General features: G+C 38.3%; 1 protein-coding gene across 1 annotated transcript; it reads left to right on the plus strand.

Moving 5' to 3' along the window:
• Nucleotides 1-20,225: 20,225 nt before the first annotated feature.
• SLITRK6 (SLIT and NTRK like family member 6) lies at nucleotides 20,226-22,736 on the plus strand (the record flags this gene model as incomplete). The annotated part of the gene is made up of 1 exon (XM_081082471.1): nucleotides 20,226-22,736. One exon carries the CDS (start codon nucleotides 20,226-20,228, stop codon nucleotides 22,734-22,736), a length of 2,511 nt encoding a protein of 836 aa, XP_080938597.1.
• Nucleotides 22,737-23,732: the final 996 nt, after the last annotated feature.

Here is a 23,732-nt window from a genome sequence, read left to right on the forward strand (position 1 = left end):
GACTCTTCAGTACATGGGCTGATGCTCTATCCACTGAGTCAAACCTGCTAAAGCCTATATATATACTAGAGGCCCAGCTCACAAAATTTGTGCACTGGTGTGTGTGTGGGGGGGGGAGGAGGTCCCTCAGCCTGGCCTACGCCCTCTTGCAGTACAGGACCCCTCAGGGGATGTAGCAGTGTGCCAAGTGGCAGGCAGCCAGGGAGGAGCCTGAGTTGGGGCAGGGCGCTGCGCCGCTTGCACTTATCCCAGCCTGCTGCGCCTGCTGCAGCTGCTTGGTAGCGCTGCTGTAAAGTCGGGAGAGGCTCCCGCCGTGGCAGCTGCATTTGCCAGCCGTGATCCTGGCTTCTGGCTGAGTGGCGCTCCCCCTGTGGGAGTACACTGACCACCAGGGGGTAGCTCCTGCACTGAACGTCTGCCTCCTGGTGGTCAGTGCGCATCATAGCAATCGGTCATTCTGGTCGTTCTGCTATAACTGTTGCTTAGGCTTTTATTATATCCTATACTAGAGGCCCAGTGCATGAAATTCATGCATGGGGGGGGGGGGCGGTCCCCTCAGCCCAGCCTGCACAGTCTCCAATCCAGGACCTTTGGGGGATGTCTGACTGCAGGTTTAGTCGGACATCCCTCTCACAATCCATGACCGCTGGCTCCTAACTGATCACCTGCCTGCCTGCTAGATTGCCCCTAACTGGCCCTTTGCCAGTCTGATCACTCCTAACTGCCTCTGCCTGCCGATCTGATTGCCCCTATCTGCCCCCCCCCCGCTGGCCTGGTTACCCTCAACTGCCCCCCTGCCAACTTGGTCACCTCCAACTGTCCCCCTTGCCGGCCTGGTCACCCCGAACTGCCCCCCTCTGCTGTCCTGGTCGCCCCAAGCAGCCTGCTGCTTAGTTGTTTGGTCGTCCCTCACTTACTCCTGTGCTGGCCTGGTTGCCCCACTCAGCCTGTTCAGTCGTCCGTTTGGTTTTTTTGGATGTGACAGCCCCTGGCTCTTTCTATATATCCTATCTAATAAAAGAGAAACATGGTAATTGGCGTACGACCGCTACCCTTCCCATTGGCTAATCAGCGAGATATGCAAATTAACTGTCAGCCAAGATGGTGGCCGGCAGCCAGGCAGCTTGCAACTAACATGATGCTTGCTTGCTTCAGTGACAGAGGACTCCAACGTTCCCCGCCTGCCACTGCTGGCCTCTGAGCTGGCAGTTTGAAACATAGTTACAAAAATAGAAGCTAAACAAAACCCCAGAAACCAGCTTTCAGCTAGCCAGGATCTCAGACCTGGAGTTGATACAGAGTTTCGATTGTAGAACCTAAACAAACCAGATACCTGCTTTCAGGAGCGGAGGCCTAAGAGCTGGAGCCTCAGAGCTAAAGCTGGCTCAGATAAAAAAAAGAAAAAAGAAAAAAAGGAGCAGTTGGGAGCTTCAGTCCCAGCCTGAAAACAGCCCTCAGCCCCTCACCCAGACTGGCCAGGCACCCCAGTGGGGACCCCCACCCTGAAGGGTGTGTGACCAGCTGCAAACAGCCATCATCCCCTCACCCAGGCTGGCCAGGCACCCCAGTGGGGACCCCCACACTGAAGGGTGTGTGACCAGCTGCAAACAGCCATCATACCCTCATCCAGGCTGGCCAGGCACCCCAGTGGGGACCCCCACCCTGATCCAGGACACCCTTCAGGGAAAACCAGCCGGCCCCACCCATGCACCAGGCCTCTATCCTATATAGTAAAAGAGTAATATGCCTCCCAGCACCCCAGCACCGGGATCAGCGGAGCCAAGAGGCCTCCCGGCACCGGGATCAGCGTGACAGGGGTCAGCGCCCAAACCCCCTGATTGTCCTGCGGCTCTGTGTGTGACAGGGGGTGGGGCCACAACCTCCCCATCCGCCCTGCTCTGTTCGTGACAGGGGAAGGCGCCCCAACCCCCTGATCAGCCCTGCTCTGTGCCTGATAGGGGGAGCTCCCCAACCCCCTGATCGCCCTGTGGCTCTGTGTGTGACAGGGTGCGACACCCCAACTCCCCCCCCCCATGGGCCCTGCTCTGTGTGTGACGGGGTAGAGCCATAACCTCCCCATCGGCCCTGCCCTGAGTGTGACAGTGGCGGTGCCCCAACCCCCTGATTGGCCCTGCTCTGTGGGTGATAGAGGGCAGTGCCCCAACCCCCTGAGTGTGACAGGGGGCGGTGCCCCAACTCCCCTATCAGCCCTACTCTGTGAGTGACATGGGGGAGCTCCTCAACCCCCTGATTGGCCCTGCTCTGTGCTTGACAGGGGGTGGCACCGCAACCTCCCCATCGACCCTGCCTTGAGTGTTCCAGGGGGTGGTGCCCCAACCCCCCAATCGGCCCTACCCTGAGCGTGACTGAGGGTGGCATCGCAACCTCCCAATCTGCCTTGCTCTGTGCATGACAGGGGGTGGCGCCCCAACTCCCCAATCGGCCCTGCTCTGAGCCCAACCAGGGGCTGCACCTAGGGATTGGGCTTGCCCTCTGCCACCCGGGAGCAGGCCTAAGCCAGCAGGTCGTTATCTCCAGAGGGGTCCCAGACTGCGAGAGGGCACAGGCCGGGCTGAGGGATCCCCCTCCCCCCCCCCCCCGAGTGCACAAATTTTTGTGCACCAGGCCTGTATAATAAAAGCCTAATATGCAAATCAACTGAATGGCAGAATGACCAGTCACTATGACACTCACTGACCACCAGAGGGCAAACGCACAACACAGGAGCTGCCCCCTGGTGGTCAGTGTGCCAGAAGCCAGGCTCATGGCTGGCGAGTGCAGCAGCACTAGCACGAGCCTCTCCTGCCTCCCCAGCAGCGGTAAGGATGTCCAACTCACGGCTTAGGCCTGCTCCCCTAAGCCGTCAGTTGGGCATTCCCCGAGGTCTCTCAGACTGCAAGAGAGCACAGGCCAGGCTGAGGGACCCCGGACTGCATTGGCCTCCCAATGGGGACTAAGCCTGCATGTTATTAATTTCAGAGAGGAAGAAAGAGAGAAGGAGGGAAATAGAGGGAGTCATTAATCAGCTGTCCCCTGCACACCTCCCACTGGGGACCAAGCCTGAAACCTGGGCATGTGCCCTGACTGGGAATGGAACCATGACCTCCTGGTTCATAGGTGGACACTCAACCACTGAGCCACGCCGGCTGGGCACCATGCACTTTTCATAGCTTGACTCATTATGTGTTTTCATCTAGACTTCAGGTTGTGATGAGATGTTGCACATTCAAATATTTTTAAACTGACTGAAACAATATTACATATTTTTACTTTGAAATATTCTTAAATATTTAGACAAAAAGCGTTTAGGTTTATTTGCCACTCTCATTTGCAATAGCAAAATAGTTCAGAGATTATGCTAATTTAGACATCACTTAGCTTGCCAACGAAAAATTTTTTAACCTAAAAAGCTTTTAATACCATTGCCTTATGGATAAGTTCATTCAAGTGAAGGAATAAGCCTTTAAGTAGAATTACTTAGAATTACTCAGATTTATCTATCTGAGGGTTCTGAATGAAACTCTCAATTAAATAAAGAAACAGATGGACAAGTTGTTATGTGGCAATCTCTTTCCCCTTATATAAACTAAATTGACTATTTGGTATAGGTGTAGGTCAGAGTACTAAATACATCTTTGCTCTTTCCCCTTATTGCTGATATTGCGTATGTCCGTTCTACAGTTGCCTTTCAAAGAAAATATTTGATCTGTTAGTATTTACCTAATAATTTTGATGCTTTGATATCACTTTTTTTTAAAGATATTAAAGGGCATATAGAAGAAAGTTGATTAATAGTTAGTTGGTCAAAAGTTATGGTTATAAAATAATTAAATAATTAATTGTGTTTCAAGTATTATAATATATTTGAGTCCATATGTAACTTCAAAGGAATATGATTACATCTTTTTGCATTAACTTGCACCTGTTTAAAATATTCTATCAGCTACCTCAAGGCTGAGCTTAGTTTCATAAATAGAAACATTTGGAAAAGAAATAAAATTATAAAGATAAACTGAAAATATTACTTAAACTGGAGTTGTAAAAGGAGCTTAGTAATCTAAAGATAAAACACTTAAAAATAAACATTATTTTTCCATTATTACAGAAATAATCAGTAAAAATACTAAATAGTAGAACATACTTAAATATATTTAAATATAATTATACTACTCTAATGAATAATTTTGTAAATCATAAGAATACATGAAAACATATACCATATTCCAGGATGTAAAACAGATTCAATATATTCCCAAACTTAATTTTATAATGTTAAACTTATTGCCAACACAGTTTTTTTTAAAATATATTTTTATTGATTTCAGAGAGGAAGGGAGCAGGGGAGATAAAAACATCAATGATGAGAGAGAATCATTGACCGGCTGCCTCCTGCACACCCCCTACTGGGGGATCGAGCCTGCAATCTGGGCATGTGCCCTTGACTGAAATCATCTACACTAATAAAAGAGAAAAATGGTAATTGGCGTACAGAGATACCCTTTTCATTGGCTAATCAGGGCTATATGCAAATTAACTGCCAACTAAGATTGGCAGTTAACTGCCAACAAGATGGCGGCTAATTTGCATATGTAGGCACAATGCAGGGAGGCGAAAGGGAAAGCAGGAAGAAGCCCCCTGCCACTGACAGTGATCTGAAACCCAGGGGGGAGCTAAGAGCTGGGGGGCAGGGCAAAGGCGGCCCCAGGGCCATGATCGGAGAATCAGGTGCCTTTGCCGCCCTGGCCAGTGATAGCAGGAAGTAGGGGTGGAGCCAGCGATGGGAGCTGGGCACGGTCGAAGCTGGCAGTCCCAGGAGCTAGGGGTCCCTTGCCTGGGCCTAAAGCGAAGCCCACGATCGCGGTGCCCCCCGCTGCCACTGCAGGTCCCCGCTGCCTGGGCTGGACGCCTAGGCCAGAGGCGTTAGGCCTGGGCAGGGGCGGAGCCTGCAACCGCAGGGAGCTGGGGGTCCCCTGCCCAGGCCTGACACCTCTGCCGGAGGCCTCAGGCCTGGTCAAGGGGCCGATCCGGTGATTGGTGATCGGAGGGTGATGAGGGTCAACTCCTCTGGCTGAGGCATCAGGCCTGGGTGGGGGGCGGAGCCGGGGGTTGGGGGGATATGGTGGTCCCCTTGCCCAGGCCTGAAGCCTGGGTCAGAGGCGTCAGGCTTGGGCGGGGGATGGAGCATGCGACCAGAGGGAGATGGGGGTCCCCTGCCCAAGCATGATTCCTGGGCCAGAGGCCTCAGGCCTGGGCGGGGGCCAGAGCCAGTGATCGGGGGGAGATGGGGGTCCCCTGTCCAAGCCTGACACTTCTGGCGGAGGCGTCAGGCCTGGGCAAGGTGCCGATCAGGCGATCAGAGGGTGATGGGGGTCAACGCCTGAGGGCTCCCAGTATGTGAGAGGGGGCAGGCTGGGCTGAGGGACACTCTCCCCCCCCACCCCCCTGCCACACATACACCCAGTGCACGAATTTCTTGCACCGGGCCCCTAGTCCTAATATAACTTATAATATTCAGTGCACAGGCCAGTGCTCTATCCACTGAGCCAAACCAGCCAGGGCACCAAAAAAAATTTTATAATTTGATTACAATACCAATTTAACTTAGAAAAGTGTATGTTACTAGCTAAATTCAAGGGTAACAGTAATGAAAGTTTCTCTTTTCAGATAACAAATACGTGTACAAATTTATATCATGGCACTGACAGCTCATGGCTACCTTCAAACATATATGAATTAATTCCTAAGGGCATATGAGAACTTCAGCATCTCTTGAAAATCATAAGCAAGTGGGCAGACATGAGCATTTACTCAGACTCATATACCTATTACCCTCCCTCAGCCATGACATAGTTCCATGTAAAGATGTAAGTCCTAAAAACTTGTGACCTCTTCCAGATCACATCCAGAGAAGCACATCACTTTGCAATAAGTTGGTACATGAGTGAATTATTTATAATTGAAAAGTTCATTCTCCACTACTTAGTACCTATTTGGAAATATTATAACCCTCGTCATGGTTAAGACACGTGTTAAGAAGAGGGGTTAGACAGCGGATATCTTTATCTTAATTTCTTATTCTTTTGTTTTTTTTTTCTCCTCTCATAACTTCTCTACAAGAAAGGAAACACTTTCCATAATATTTTCTTTTCTGGAAGAGGCTACCATTTAATCATATCATTTTCAAACTGAGGTGAAATAAAACATGGCATGTTTTATCAGAAAGAAACCTGAAACATGCTTAGAGAAGAAAAATATTGACACTGCCATTTAAATATAGGCTAGAGGCAAATGCAACAAAGAAAAAAAGCAGTAGTGGCTTCTACCTTTTACCAATAACCTGCTCATCCAGGACTCCAGTGAAATGTAGCTCTTGCAAGATTATATATTTAGTTAGTGTTGTTTTACCCTGGAAATCTGTGAGATTAGAAGTATATTTTTCTTATATTTAAATTTTATAAGATTAAAAAATAGTCAATATTCCATTGACAATTAATAGGTCATATAAATGTTCACTATTTGGGGTAACAGAAAAAGTTTGCATGTACTCTTTCATTTGTAATATTCATTATGTAGAATGAATAACAAACAACTATATAGTAGAAATAAAATTTTAGAGGAGGAAATTAATGTTATTCACTATAAGTTTTATAGATAAGTTATTATTCTTATACTTTTTCAGAAAATAAAATGTTTTCTTAAAATTAATATAGGGTTAACAATCTTAAAACACAAGAGGAAAGATTGTAAAAATTTTTAATGTTTTTTAATGTTTTAAATGCATTGTCTAAGTAAACATTTATATTTAAACAATTTTCATTAATGTTTTCTAACAGCAGAGGGAGATATTGAACTAGAAATTATTTTTCAGTGCACTTTTTTTGCAGAATGATTTATTGTTAGACACTTGATTTTAAACTTCATTTTCTTTTTTTTTTCTTTTTTAATATATTTTACTGATTTTTCACAGAGAGGAAGGGAGAGAGATAGAGAGAGTCAGAAACATTGATGAGAGAGAAACATCGATCAGCCGCCTCCTGCACATCGCCCACCGGGGATGTGCCCGCAACCCAGGCACATGCCCCTGACCGGAATCGAACCCGGGACCTCTCAGTCCGCAGGCTGACGCTCCATCCACTGAGCCAAACCGGTTTCGGCTAAACTTCATTTTCTTAAAAAACACTTTTTATACAAGTATTTTATAAAAAGTCTTTTTTTTTCAGTATATGATTTACAACTAACAAGATGTCTTACAAAAACTGAAAATTAATGTATTACATTGTGGTAATATGCCATTTGCTGTATTTCTTAGATGTCGCAGACCTTAAGAATTTTATGTTATTAGAACTCGTTGGTGCAGTAAAGCATGATATTTTACACTGATCCAAACCTGAATGTCTGTCTCTGTTCTATTACTTACTAGCTGTGTAACCTATAGCAAGTTATTTTTCTGAATTTTCACTTTCCTCATCTGTAAAATGAAGATAACAATAATATGTCCTTTTTAGAGTTGTTGGTATTTAATGCCTAGATAGTAGGGGAGTATTTTCATGAATGGGAAAAAGGAGATTGAAGGAAACAGAGAGATAAGTAGAAAAAAAATCTGTTTCTGAGCAATTAGGAGAGTCAAAGCTTAAAAAAGAAGAATTCAATTCTTCCATTGCCAATGTGTGAACGGTAGAGAAATAGGCTCAGAACATAAAAACTGTAGCAATGTGTAGCATCTATTAGTGGAAAAAAATTGATACAGAAATATAATAGTGAGGATATACAAGTAGAAATATAAAGCCTACTCAATAAACAATGCTGGTACAATACAAAACCAATGGACAAAGAATAAATATTTAGGTGAGAAAAGTAGGATTTGGAAACAATTGAACATTGTAGTTATTCAAAACAGAGAGGTTCTAAGGATTGAGATTCAAGTTACGGGGGAGATAACCTGATTATCAGTGACAACACAGGAACATAAGATAAAAAGCAGTCTTCTGGAAGATGATGGTCGGTTTGTTTCTGAATATATGCATTATCATTTGTAAGGATGCATATTTTAATTATAAAGCTAAAGGTAACATTTGTATTTACTCATTTATTTCAAACTAGAGGCCCGATGCACGAAATCCGTGCAAGAGTAGGCCTTCCTTCCCCCAGCTGCCGGCACCGGCTTCCCTCTGGCACCTGGGACCGGGTATCCCTCACAGCCCCGGCTTCGTCTGGAAGGGCATTCAGTCTAATTAGCATATTATACTTTTATTATTATTATAGATGTCTTATATATTAAAACATTACTAACTTGTAACACAAAATCACAGCAAACAGGTGATGTATTTTCAAGTATATTTACTTAAAATGTATTAGATAGTTGTACCCTTTCTAGTTCAAAGGAAGGGCACTGGTGTTTGTTTTGCAGCGAGCCTTTACCGAGGCAGTGGGCACCCCCAGCGGTGAGGGTGCACACTGCCAAGCTCCTTCCCTGGAACTGCACTCAGGGTCTCCGCATCAAGCACCAAAGCTTTGAACTCGGCCCGTGAGCACCTGTGCTTCATCGCAATTCATTTTGTGTGTCCATTAGCAAGATGTGTCCTAAGGTATTAGAAGATCCTAATAGAGATTTTTGTTTTGCTTGTTTTGGCGATGCTCAAACATTTTTCCATATAGATAAAGGTAATTGCTTTTTCGCTTTACACCATTTGGCTTATGAATGGTTTCCTAGGAAGCTGTACTTTCAGATAGTGGGGGAAACCTGTATCTAAATGTGCACGACCCATATGTAAATATATGTGTGTATAAATATAAAGAATTTATTTTTGTGTTTTTAACTAATGCACTGATTTGTCCATAATTTTCTTTAATAGATACAAGTTGAATAAAATGTTTTAAAAAGTGCATTTTTATTCAAAAAGACAACCAAATGTTATTTTAAAATTTATTCCTCTTATATATAAAACTAAAACCTGATATTATTATAAATTGTATCCAATTATTAAAATATTTGTTCCAAATGGCAATGTCTGTGAATAAACAAATTCTGACGCCAGAGTTAAATGAATCAGTTAAAATCTAAACTCTGCTTTTATTAGTTACATAACATTGGATATACAATATTATATTTATGCGCCAATTCTCTGATTGTAATAGTTGTTATTTCATAGGTTTGTTCCAAAAATAAATATGTTACTATAGAGTGATTATAGTAGTTGTAAACATGGGGGGTGGTCACAGTTACATGTTATTTATTATTATTATTATTAAATAAACATATAAGGTAAAAAATTAAAAACTAATCTAGTTGGACTCTAATGAATAACTTCAGAATGCTCTTTTTTAATTTGAAAAACTTTATAATCCTTTGCAAGAATTTTATGGATAATAATAATGGAGATTGTGTTGTTCTTAAAATAAAATAATTTGTAATATTTTGCTTATAATCAGGCTCAAATTTGGTTAGTTTCTCCTTAAAATAAACTTTTAACAAACCATATTAATAATTGTGGGCCAGTGATAGAACAACTGCACACAGAATCTACATATTTAGAACAAAATTTGGACAGTTCTCAAAGTCCCCAGCTATTTCAGTTGTGAAGATTTAAAAACATCCACTAGAGGGTGCTAAAAGAGTGAAAAAGCCTGAAACGAAGGGCGCTTTTAAGAATGATTCATATATTAACATTATACTAATATTCAAGGTTAACTTTAGATTGAAAAGTCTTATTTCCATTTTTCTTACCCCCAAATCGTGGATTATTAAGCAATGATTTCTACTAGTAGCAAAGATTTGTAGTATTTTTGAAAAGTCTGTGTGTCTATGTATAGGAAGGAAGAGCAGGTAAGTGCAATTTTGAATTGCTTCATATTTTAGGATAGATAAGCTATGTTTTAAAAATTGTTTTACTGCTGAATAATTCTTTAAAACTGTGACATATCTAAAAGTCACTGTTTCCTAAGATTTAATATGTTTGAGTTACAAATAAAAATGAGAAAATATTTGTTAGCAATGTCCACTTGATTATAATTAGTCAAAGAAAAGGATGCAAAATGTTTAGAGGAGTATTTGTTTTACTGTAGTCATGTGACTTCAAACTTAATACTGTTTGAGGGTAAAGAAATTGCAAGTAATTCTTAGTTCAAATGTTTTATGAGGATTTAATTTTATTTTTTATTGCCCAGAAAAATCTGATCTGGTATATTCTTAATTTGGTATTTCCTCCTGCAGACTTCCCTTTCTCCACCTCTACCCCAAAATAATAACAAAAGATGTCTCCATTTAAGCAGGAATGACATTACAGTCATTTCATCATTAGATGTTAGTTTTTGGTAGATTTTTTTGTGTTATTTCATTAGTATTTATTACTTATATACCAATGGTCTTATTATATATCATTATAGATTGTACTGCCTTATTTCTTAAACACACAATATACAAAGTAGTATTATATAGGATATATACACTTTTAAAATATGCCATAAAGAAGTCCAATTATCCCAGGAGAGATATTGGAGAATAATATAGGTAAAATGCACACAGTAAAATCTTCAAATGGATGGTTATGTCACAAAAGCATCCATATCTATTTTCAAGTAGGTGTATAGGTATGGTATAAATAAACTTTTGCATATTTTATATAAATTAATTAGTAAGAAATAGTTTTCTTTGGGTACATGAGTGAATTATTTATAATTGAAAAGTTCACTCTCTAAGTTACATAATACTTTAAAAAATGTTATATACCAGAATGTAGTATTTCCTTTTTTGGGGGGAGGAGGGGTGGTGGAGATTTTTAGTAAAATTTCTATTAACAAAAAAAGCCAACATTAGTGAAATTAGTCACTAATGATTTATTCACTTTCTTGGTTAACATTAATAATACTGTGCTGACAGTAATATAGTTCAATGCATGTCTTTTAAAATTAATTTCATTGTTATCAATTTAAAAAATGAAACATAACTTAGTCTTCTGTTGAACAGTTCACTTACATTTCTCAACAAGCATGTGTACCTTGCCAGTTATTTTCTTTCTTTACATAACATAAATTCAGTGGTAACAAATGCTTTTATTTCTATCCAATTGAATGTAAAGTTTGGTACTTAAATTTCCTTGCCAACTAATCAGTTTTAGATTGAAAAAGTTACTACTTTTATTTCACTGTGTGCAGATGTTCTCCATATGGATAATCTTAAAGAATAATTACATATCCTATATAATAAAAGTCTAATATGCAAATTGTCCCCTTGACCTGGAGTTCAACCAGGGGATGGGGCCGGCCTGCCAACTGCCCGTGGTCCCTCCCCATGGCCGGCCCTGCCCCTGATCACCCCCACACCCTGATCAGGGGTGGAGCAGCCTGGCCAACCAACCGTGGCCCCTCCCCCTGGCCAGCCTGGCCCAATTGGCCCCAATTGGGGTGGGCCGGCCTGAACCCATCCATGCATGAATTCATGCACTGGGCCTCTAGTGTATGTGTGTGTGTGTGTGTATATATATATATATATATATATATATATATATATATATATGATATTTATGGTCATGATATTTCCAACTTTATCTTGTTGAAATAATACACCAACTGCAATGTTTTAACAAAATGGTTAAATAGCCCTAGCTGGTTTGCTCAATGGTTTGAGCATTGGCCCATGAACTGAAGAGTCATGGGTTTGATTCTGGTTAAGGACATCTACCTCGTTTGCAGGCTCAATCCCTGGCTCCAGTGGGGGTATGTGGGGGAGGCAAGCAATTGACATGTCTCGCTCACATTGATGTTTCTCTCTGTTTCTCCCCCTCCCTTCCACTCTCTATAAAAATCAATGGAAAAAATATCCTCAGGTGAGATTAACAACAACAAACAAACAAACTGAAAAACAAAATAAAAAATAAAAATGTTTCAATATACTAATTATAATATTAAAGGTATTTAAAAAGTTTGCATCCTTAGTGACACAGAAAGACAATGATGTCTGAACTGTGATTGGCAATAGAAAGGCATAAGGGTTTTAAAATCTGCAGGTGAGCCACCAAGCTGATAGTCTATTATGCCTATTTGATTAGTGGTATTTAGTTATCATTATTGTTAATTATCGGAATACAAAATATTTAGTCACACAGATTGCATTATAATAAATTTTTATTTATTTCTATTTTTAAATCTTTGTTGTTGAAAGTATTACATATGTCCCTCTTTTCCCCCATTGACTGCTTCTAGCCCACCCCCACCCTCACTCCAAGCCTTCATCACTCTATTGGCTGTGTCCATTAATAACTCTTTATAACAACACTAGAGACCCGATGCACAAAATTCGTGCAGGAGGCTTGGCCCTCGCAGCTGCGGCTTGCCTCAGCCCTTGCAGCCCTAGCTTTATCCAGAAAGTCGTCTGGAAGGTCGTTCAGCCGTCTTGTCTAATTGGCATATTACTTTTTTTTATTATAGATTTGGAAAGATCCAGGGGATTAATAATTAATTTTCAGTTTTCAATATTGGTCTTTAACATTATGTTTTTTGTTATATGGATACAATTTTTTAAAAAGTGTTCCTCTCTATACATTCCTAAGAACTAGTAAGAAAATGTCCTGAGGTTATACCATACTGAGGACACACAAAGAAACAATTTATCTTGAATGACTATTTATTTGACTGTTTTCTATGTGCAACTCATTCTGTAGTACTATGGGGAAAAAATACAAAAATATATACTAGCCTTCCCTCAAGGAGTCTTTACAATCACAATAACTCACGGTCTGACATTATTCCCCTGGACTTCGTTTTCTTGCACACTGTTCATTATTCACTATGAAAATATTCATCAACATTTTGCAGGGGTTTTTTTATAAAAATAGTTTTTTTAGGCATCCATTTGAAGTAAGGGATTCTATGAAATCTCAAATATACTTTATATGAAGACAGACAGCTAATAATCCAAGCTTCAAGGAGAGAGTTTTTGTTTTGTTTTAGGTTTTGCCAGGTTAAACAATGGTATTAGAGAGTTTCTTTGTGTCAACAGATTTCAAATTAAAAGAGGAAGTTTTATTGTAAGACCTCTTTCAGAATAAGGCAATTCCATTATTAGTTTTATACCTTTGATCTGAGATCAAATTGAGTATGAAGGAAACCATAAGATTCAAATAATGCATTAACCTTTTTATTGAAGTTTAATGTGAAAGGCAAGTTTCCTAAACACCTATTCACGTGTGACTATATAAAATACTATATCTTCCAATAAAGTCTTTTTAAAATGCATAAACTTTTCACTGAAAGTCATTATTCATGATGAACATGTGCAAATGTTCTCAGATACAGAGATGTTATTGCTAAACCGTTGGAATATCTTCTGTTATTCCACATACACAGCTAATTGTCCTTTAGTAAATTGCATGTTATTGTCAGAAGTCAAGTTATTCATAATGATTTGATCTTACTCTAAGAGAGCACCCCCTCCCCCCTCCAAAAAAAACAAAAAAGAAAGAAAGAAATGCCAACATAGGGTTTTAGGCTTCTTTCCCAGTGAATGAGAACCCTACGTTCCAGATTTGAGGATAAAGTTAAAGTTTACTGTAGAGAATGGCATTGTGATAGATAAAAGGTAACATTGTTTTGTTACCATTTCCTATGAATGTGATTTATAGAAATCAAATGACGTATTTCAATCAGATTTTACCCCATTATTTTTCAAAGATTAACAATTATTTTATAAGATCTATTATTTTTGTACACAATAGGCAGCATTGGAATAGAAAATAAATACTTGAGTTGAATTTAAGCTAGGGAATTGTGAGTGAATTTTACTTTTCTGATGTCTTTTGAACTGCTTTTAGAGTTTTATAATGAAACAGGTATACTTTTTTAAAAGTATATACAATTTTAAAGAAAACTTTTAGTTTGAAATAAGAAAAGGAAAAATGCCTATAGTAATGTTTAAAAAATTAGTACACAAGATTCCTCTATAACTATAAATTTAGACATGATTTGCAGATATCTGTTATATTCAATTTAATAGCATTATCATGAGTTTCAGCTAATTTTCTAATAATATGGAGCAGACAGAGCCCACAGTAATAGTTATTTCCCAGTGATAAGTGTTGAGTATTTCTTTTAAATGAATATATAAATACCTAAAAAGTGACATTGATTTAGGATTATTTCTGTGTTTAAATGACTTTTTCAAAGAATAAAATCACTGGTGAATATTTAAAATCCACCTATAGAATTATTACCCACCAAAAGGCCATCCTGTTATACTTTCTACCTTCAGAGTATTTAAATATCCCTCAGTCTACACCCCAGAGGGTGCAAAGGCTTCTTTCTTCAAGCCTTCCAGATTCTTAAGTCAAAACCAATCTGACATATGTCTTCACTTTACCTCTTAAATGTGGGCAGATGCTCTGAGGTAGAACTAGCTCTATAAGGAATGAATAAATGTCTTTTCGTTGTTTAATTTTTTTTCTTTCCTCTGTCCAGTGCTTAGTCTTGGTCTTTTTGTACTATTTGTCCCATAGGCTTTGTCCAACAAATGTCTTAAAACATTATTCCATCCGGCCTTTATTGTCATTGGATGTGTAAAATGACCGCCTCCCCCCCATCTATGTAAGCAGGGAAGGGAAGACAGTCTCCTAGCCCCCATGCAGAATGCTCTGTGCTACCTTACATATGTTGCTGCTCTGACATGACTAACAGAGATGGGTTTATTTCTTCTGACCACTTGGTGTTCTTCAATGTTAATTAGATACTTTTATGTTTCCCCTTTAAGGTGCACATTCTAAAAAACAGTTAAAAGTCATAATAACACATAGCTTAGAGGATGTGGTTAAAAATAATTGATTACTTTTTAACACCTTAAAATATGGAGTTGCTGGGGGTAAATTATGTGGAAAGTAGTATTTTGTTATGATTACTTGATAAACTTATTATTAAAACTTTGAGGAAGCTACAAAGGGAAGGTGCTTTTTAATGTAATAATTGGAAATGAAAATCAATGTTAAAATAAATGTTATCCAACCACCATTAACATTCTGCCATAAGCGTTTTTAAAGAATAGTGGCATGATGATTTAGTGAAACAACGAGGAATTGCACCTAACAAAACATAGAGAACAGTCCTGTAGTCATAATTATTTTGAATGTGCTAAGTTATATATTTTACTAAGTTTGAGATAATGCTGAGTAATTCATTATCAACATTACTCCTTTGAGTTAAGTTATAGAAGGCTCCTCAAATAACAATTCTGCACATATCCATTTTTTATGTTCCTACCCAGAACTTTCAGAAAAGGTAATCAATAAAAAGAAATGGCTTGCCCTAGCCGATTTGGCTCAGTGGCCTCTGGACTGAAAGGTCCCAGGTTCGATTCTGGTCGAGGGCACGTACCTTGGTTGTGGGCACATCTCCAGTAGGAGGTGTGCAGGAGGCAGCTAATCGATGTTTCTCTCTCATCGATGTTTCTAACTCTCTATCTCTCTCCCTTCCTCTCTGTAAAAAACCAATAAAATATATTTAAAAAATAAAAATAAATGGCTTGTCACTTCTTTTCTTACTATTGAGTAATTAATTAGTAATTATGCACAAAAGAGATAATATGCAATATGTAAGCAAGGGACTCAAGATAAATAACTTCAAATATCTGCTAGGTGTAAATTATGGATAATATAGACACATGTTCCAATTGGAAAAAAATGAGAGAAACTTGCATAAATCTGTAAGGAGTGTAGTTCCTTTTGTCCCACATGTCTCTTTGAACAACATTCCTCCACAAACTATACTTCAAAAATATTTCTCCTGTGATTTTGCCTCCTAAACCAAAAGAAATACCTTTGAAGAATTATATCTATGGTGTTGGAAGGGATTATTCTAGTTCCTTTTTCTCCGCATTGATTCTATTTTGTCACTATTTACCTACATTAATAGGTTGATTTTAGTTGACATGGTCATCAGCTGGCAGCAAATTGTGCCTGAGATTGATTCCTTGCCTCTATTATTTTTTATTCCCTTTATTTTCTTATTCCTCACTTTTCTTCTCTTTCCCCACTTCTTCATCTGTATTCAAATCTCTATTTCATCTTAGAGTATACAATGTTTTTAAAATAAATGAGGATCTTAATAAGTGAGAGAATATAACATAAAAAGGAAAGATGGAATGTTAATAATTGCATCAAAATCCTTATATTTTAAAACAACTATTCCACACTGAAGATATGAAAACTTTAGGGATTTGAGTTCCTACATATAGATGTGATTAGGTAATGATCCAATCTAATTTTCTTCCGTTTTGATGATTTAACCTGCATAAAACCTCTTTCTTAAAAGTAGCTTTTTCTGAAATGAGACCTAATATTGTATAGGTAGACTCTAATTATAGACAAGAATGTATCTAAGCACAGATTGTTTTAAAATAAATGATGGCATCTAGTATATTCATTTTGGATATGAACAAGTGCCGGTACTTGGAATGCAGGTAAAGAGGAATGCTTTTTAAAACATAGGCATTTGGGGAAATAAGGACTCTGACAGTTGGGAGTTTTATTAGTGATGATTCAGAAACTTTTAAGAGTTGAGGAAATGAGTAACTTTTAAATAGAACCATTTTAGGGAAAATATGCTTTCTGACCTAGTACCATAAAAAATCAGGGCATTTTCATTTCTACGTATTCATTTAACTTGTTTTACTATATCTGAAAAGTTGTAATTTTATATTTTTGAGAGTGGTAAGCTGTGTTTTGATGAATGTCAACCATTTGCAAGAAAGATTCTTGAGTGAATTTACAATAAGCATATTTCCATTCCAAATAAATATTATCTTAACTGAAAAAGAACCTTATTTCTAGTCTCATCATTGAATCTTAGCTGTAGGGGAAGAAATAATGAAGTATAAAACTTATAGTCACTGACATGAGGCTTTTAAAAAATGTTAAAAGGGTGACTATGAAAATGCAAATATTGCAAGAAAGCAGTTCATGGGAATCTGTTAGAATTTATTTCATGCCCAGTTTCAAAATAAAACTGAAGCCACTATTCCCCAGGCAGCATGTGTGTTTTTCTGCACACGTGTGTGCAAACAGCACAGTAGTGTGCCAGATGACAATGCAACCTAATGTGTTATTTAACTTCCTACATAACACAAAATAATCTGAGACATTCAAAATGACATGTCATTATTTTGCATCAACGTTTCCTTGCACTATATTTGGTATGAAAAGGGAGTGGAAAGACCATTTGCAGAAAGAGGAGGAGTTGAGCAGTCCCAAGGTGGAGCTGCCTCCTGTGTCAAATGACACTGGCAGATTAAAGCGCTCTGGTGGGGAAGGGCTTAAAGGCTGAGTCAAAAGCCAAGAAGTCTCTTTATTTACGCCTACCTCCCAGCCCTTGGCAATCTGACTAATAACACACTGAGCTAACAAGAAAGACCAGAAAGGGAGGACAGAGAGCATTGCTGCAGCTTGGATCTACAACCTCAGAAAGCGAGAGTGATCAGTCCTGGCTCTGCCAAACATCTTGTTTATTGACTGTGTTCGGCAGCTCGCAAATGGTTAACTATATGCAAAAAAAGTCAGCATAGCTGTGAAGTATGCCCTGAATTTTAATTGGGGAAGAAAAGGACAACTGCTTCAGGATGATCTAGCAGGCACTCTGCTAGAAATATTTTCAATGAGATGCTCAGCACTTTGTCTCTGACCAGAGGCTTTCACTTTATAAAGTGATGGGACTTGCCAAAAAGTGATATTTGAGAAGAAAGTACACGGTGGTTAGTGTTTTCTTTTTAATAAAGAAACTGAATTGACTTTGAACATCTCTTCCAGCTGTGCATTACAGATAACGTCAGGAAGAGTCTCTGCTTTACAGGTAAGATGAATGTTTCCAGGCTTTTGCGCTGCCTAGTTTTTCATTATCCTAACGTGATTGAAATGTATATGTTTGCCCTTTTGAAAAAATATAACTTTGCATGAAAGGATATCCAGTTTCATTCTGCCTTATTGGCACAACTAATGCTGTAGCAGATGCCTGTTTTCTCTGAGCAGCAGACATTTAGTCCAACAGCTGGCTGTAGAGAAAGAACAAATAAAATAATATGCCACTGTAATTTTTACAGCATGCAGTTTGCTATTGGACATCAAATATGTGTGCTTTCTGGGAAATAAAGATCACTTCCAAATGCCACTGTTGAACTTCAAACATAAGCGGAATATTAAAGGATTCTTTGTGTTTTGTATGCTACTTTTATTATTTCCCGACTTAACAGTGTTTTCTAAAAACATGTGAATGGAGATTTTTGAACTCCTTAACATTGAATCAGATATTGTCAATATAGAATCACTCTTCACATTTGTATGTATTTCCGAAATGATTAGATATTGTTTTCTAGGACAGTTTGAAGAGCATAAAATGCATTTAAGATGAAAAAGGCATGAGATATTTTCATCTGGAAGTTATTTACTCTTTTTTAAAGAAGCTATGCTTGGTAAAATGAATAGTATTCTTTCTTGGGAATCTATGGAGAAGTACTTTTAGTGTTTGTGGAAGCCAATCCACAAGTTAAAACCCCGAACTGCAAACTCCTTGATTCTAAGCACAGTTCTCAGAGCTGTTTAAAATTAAACTATTTTCCTTTGGATATGTTGTCTGCTAACTTTTCCTTTGTATGGAAAGGCACTGTGTTGTTTTGTTTCTTTGGTTACATTTGACCTTTCAGAAACTTCATACTATATATGTTTTCAATAAAACAATGCATTTTCTTGGAATAAAAGTTTATTTTCAGGCTTATTGATTGGGATCTGGGATGTTTTATCTGATTGTGAATTTTAATTAGATTCAAAGTTACAATGTGCATTCCATCCAGAAAAAAACTAAAGCAGTTACAATTTTGAGAAGTTGACTAGTTTTAAGATGTGGTGTTTGTTTACCTTTCAAGTTGGTTTACATACATTTAAGGTACAATAGTGAAAGGAAGGGGATACACTTAGATACAATTCAAGTTATGCATTTACTTTGTCACTACTGTCATTCCAGAGTTAGAATCATTATTAAAAATTGCTGTTTCAGATGCATATCTTAAATGTTTTAGGAGCTACAATATGTGATGTTGTTATTGAGAACTACCATCATTTATTTAGAAAATTAGAGATATTCTCACATATTTTAGTATAATGCAGTTTGTTTCAGAGTTCATTGTTTGTGACTTTCAGCCTTATAATAAAATAAATTAACTGCTTAATTATGTGATGACATTCAGTGCCCTAAAGCCGGTTTCAGGACCTCATTAGGAAGTCATTTGCTGGAAGTTTATATGAGGCATTGTTTATTCCTTTATAATAGCCAGAGATGTGTGCTGAAGATCAGTTTTTCTTCTTTAGTTTCATGATATTAACCTTATTTATAACAGAATTTAAAGTAGCAGAAAATATTCTAAGTCTAGAAATTCAATATAAAGTGTGACTGAAGTGAAATTTGAATGGGCACTCTTAATCCTACATACCTAATATTAGCAGGTTGGTACAAAGTACCCTAGACAGCATAGTTAAAACAAACTTCTTTTTATAATGTTTCAGTTTATTACATGGTCAGAGACATATTTCCTCAATATTTTAAAATAACTAATGAAATTATTAAGTATATTGAGCCAAAATCAAAGCAGGTTAAAGCATAGACACATTATTAGATGCTATATTATGACATTAAGTTCAAAAATATGAATAAGAATATGTATAATGCATGCATACATATATAATATCATTTTTTCTATCATTTTAAAATTCTCTATAGTTCTCTGATTTTGCCTAATACCTACATATTTATCTTTTTCTTTAATCCTTTGGCCTCAGATTCATGTACTTTGTGGTTAAAAAAACATCAAGGTTGTCTAAAATTTACACCATTGCATTATATCAAAAAAGCAGTGGTCCAGTTAGCCAACACCCCTGTCATCTGTAGAAATGCAATTCATTTGGCAGATGTGAACACAACTGGTGATATAATATTTTAAATTCTCCTTCACTTACATTTTATAATTTGATCACAATGTAAGTTAAAAGTAAATTAACACACACCTGCCATCACATTAGGAAAAAGTAAAAGGACAGCGTCGATGCAGCAAAGTATTTGCATTTTCACAGTAAGCAATGTTTTTCTTTGTAGAGGAAAACCTATCTTTTTGAAAATGTCAGATTCTTCTCCTCCCTGCTCCTGCCCACTAAACCCCATTGTTATTGCATTTTATTTTGCAGAATTAGATCCCATCACATGACAACATGAAGCTGTGGATTCATCTCTTATATTCATCTCTCCTTGCCTATATGTCTTCCCAGTCCCAGTCTACAGGGTCCTCGGCCAGAGGTTCCTGTGATTCTCTTTGCAATTGTGAGGAAAAAGACGGCACAATTTTAATAAACTGTGAAGAAAAAGGTATCAAGACGCTATCTCAAATAAGTGTGCCACCATCACGACCTTTCCACTTAAGTTTATTAAATAATGGCTTGACAATGCTTCACACAAATGACTTTTCTGGGCTTAGGAATGCTGTCTCAATACACCTTGGATTTAACAACATTGCAGATATTGAGAGTGGTGCATTTAATGGCCTTGACCTTCTAAAGCAACTCCATATCAACCACAATTCTTTAGAAATTCTTAAAGAGGACACCTTCCATGGACTGGAAAATCTGGAGTTCCTACAAGCAGATAACAACTTTATTACAGTGATCGAACCAAGTGCCTTTAGCAAGCTCAACAGGCTTAAAGTGTTAATTTTAAATGACAATGCTATTGAGAGTCTTCCTGCAAACATATTTCGATTTGTCCCTTTAACCCATCTAGATCTTCGTGGAAATCAGTTGCAGACATTGCCTTATGTTGGTTTTTTAGAACACATCGGCAGAATATTAGATCTCCAGTTGGAGGACAACAAATGGGCCTGCAATTGTGACTTACTGCAGCTGAAAATTTGGTTGGAAAACATGCCCCCACAGTCTATAATTGGTGATGTTGTGTGCAACAGCCCTCCAGTGTTCAAAGGAAGCATATTAAGCCGACTGAAAAAGGAATCAATTTGCCCCACTCCACCAGTGTATGAAGAACATGAGGACCCTTCAGGATCATTACATCTGGCAGTAACATCTTCAATAAGTGATGGCCGCATGTTAATCAAGACCACATCCCCTTTAAAACCACCCACCAAAGCACCGGGTTTGATACCGTATATTACAAAGCCATCCACTCAGCTTCCAGGACCCTACTGTCCTATTCCTTGTAACTGCAAAGTACTATCCCCATCAGGACTTCTAATACACTGTCAAGAACGCAATATTGAGAGTATATCAGATCTAAAACCTCCTCCACAAGATCCTAGAAAGCTTATTTTAGCAGGGAATATTATTCATACATTAATGAAGTCTGATCTAGTGGAATATGGCACTCTGGAAATGCTTCATTTGGGAAACAATCATATTGAGGTTCTTGAAGAAGGATCATTTATGAATCTAACAAGACTACAGAAGCTGTATTTAAATGGTAACCATCTGACCAAATTAAGTAGAGCCATGTTCCTTGGTCTTCACAATCTTGAGTACTTATATCTTGAATATAATGCAATTAAGGAAATATTACCAGAAACCTTTAACCCAATGCCTAAACTTAGAGTCCTGTATTTAAATAACAATCTGTTACAAGTTTTACCACCACATATATTTTCAGATGTTCCGCTAACAAGGATAAATCTTAAAACGAACCACTTTACTCATCTCCCTGTAAGTAATATCTTGGATGACCTTGATTTACTGATCCAGATTGACCTTGAAGACAACCCCTGGGATTGCTCTTGTGACCTTGTTGGGTTGCAGCAATGGATACAAAAGTTAAGTAAGAACACAGTGACGGATGACATCCTTTGCACGTCTCCAGAGCACCTCGCCAAGAAGGAATTAAAAGCATTAAATAGTGAACTTCTTTGCCCAGGTTTGGTCAATAACCCATCCCCGCCAACTCAGACTAGTTATGTAATTGTCAGTACTCCTACAGCCGATACTATTTTAAGATCGCTTACCGATGCTGTACCACTATCTGTTTTAATATTAGGACTGCTGATTGTGTTCATAACTATTGTGTTCTGCGCTGCAGGGATAGTGGTTCTTGTTCTCCACCGCAGGAGAAGATACAAAAAGAAACAAGCAGACGAGCAGATCAGAGACAGCAGTCCCGTACATCTTCAATATAGTATGTATGGCCATAAAACGACTCACCACACCACTGAAAGACCCACTGCATCCCTCTATGAGCCGCACATCGTGAGCCCCATGGTTCATGTCTACAGAAGCCCATCCTTTGGTCCAAAGCATTTGGAAGCCGAAGAAGAAAAGAATGAGAAAGAGGGAAGTGATGCAAAACGTCTCCAAAGAAGTCTTCTAGAACGGGAAAACCATTCACCACTCACAGGGTCAAATACGAAGTACAGAACCACGGACCAATCGACTGAATTTTTATCCTTCCAAGATGCCAGTTCATTATATAGGAACATATTAGAGAAGGAAAGAGAACTTCAGCAACTGGGAATCACGGAATACCTAAAGAAAAACATTGCTCAACTCAAGCCCGATATGGAGGTACATTATCCGGGAGCCCACGAAGAGTTAAAATTAATGGAGACGTTAATGTACTCAAGGCCAAGGAAGGTATTAGTGGAACAGACTAAAAATGAATATTTTGAGCTCAAAGCTAACTTACATGCTGAACCTGACTACTTAGAAGTCCTGGAGCAGCAAACATAGATGGAGAGTTTGAAGGCTTTTTCAGAAATGCTGTGATTCTGTCTTATGTCGAAATCTTATAAAATAAAGTGCCTTACATGAGTGTGTCATCAGTCAGCACAGCAGTATTTCTATGGGAAAAAAAAGAAAGAAACTCAGGGATCAATGGGAGAAGCCATTGCATTGTCTTTTGGTAATTTTGTCTGTCCCCAACAAAATAAATCCTTGCATGTAAATCATTCAAGGATGATAGTAATATTTCTCCACATACTTTAAAGTGTTTCACAGAAGTCCTCTTACTCATCTAAAAGAATTGACTATTTGAGTAACCACATTTTTCTTGAATTACTTTACTTGTGGATTGAAGAGAATTGGATTTTGTCATTTTAAAATTATACCTGTATATGTAGTTATAATATGTAAGGAATATATTGTTTATATAACCAGTATAGGTACTGAACAAATGTACATTGCCAAATGCATCTGATTTTATTACAGTAAAGGCAAAAGGAACTGGATCTTTAAAGTTACAAATAGTAATAGGTAAAAAAAATATAGAGGGTCAAATTATATGGGCTATGAGTGAGCCAATTTGCAGATTTAAAAAAAATGCCCTGACTATGCTTTCTGAATTTAAAATTAAGAATGATTAGTATTACAGGTGGAATGAATAAGCAAACTTTTTGGGTTTTCTGCACACCCTGTGTGGACAATCTTACTGTAAATGCTGCTGTGAGCTAAGGTATGTCATTTGTGCTCAAAGTTTAATTCTTATTCTTGGAATAATTTTAAAATGCTACTGATATTCAACTGTAAATATGATTAGTGCATATATGAAGTTTAGTTTCCTTTATAGCATTGATCCTTTGTAAATTTGAATGACCATGATAGAAATATGTTTCTTGTGGCAAGTAATTCACAGGCGAAAAACAAATAGGAAAATGTGTAATTATATTTTTATTGATGTATAATGATAGTTGCCATAAATTAGTTGCAAAAGGCACTTCTGAAGGTAAG

This window comes from Myotis nattereri (assembly GCF_964212035.1).
Source record: "Myotis nattereri genome assembly, chromosome: 2".
Lineage (NCBI taxonomy): Eukaryota > Metazoa > Chordata > Mammalia > Chiroptera > Vespertilionidae > Myotis > Myotis nattereri.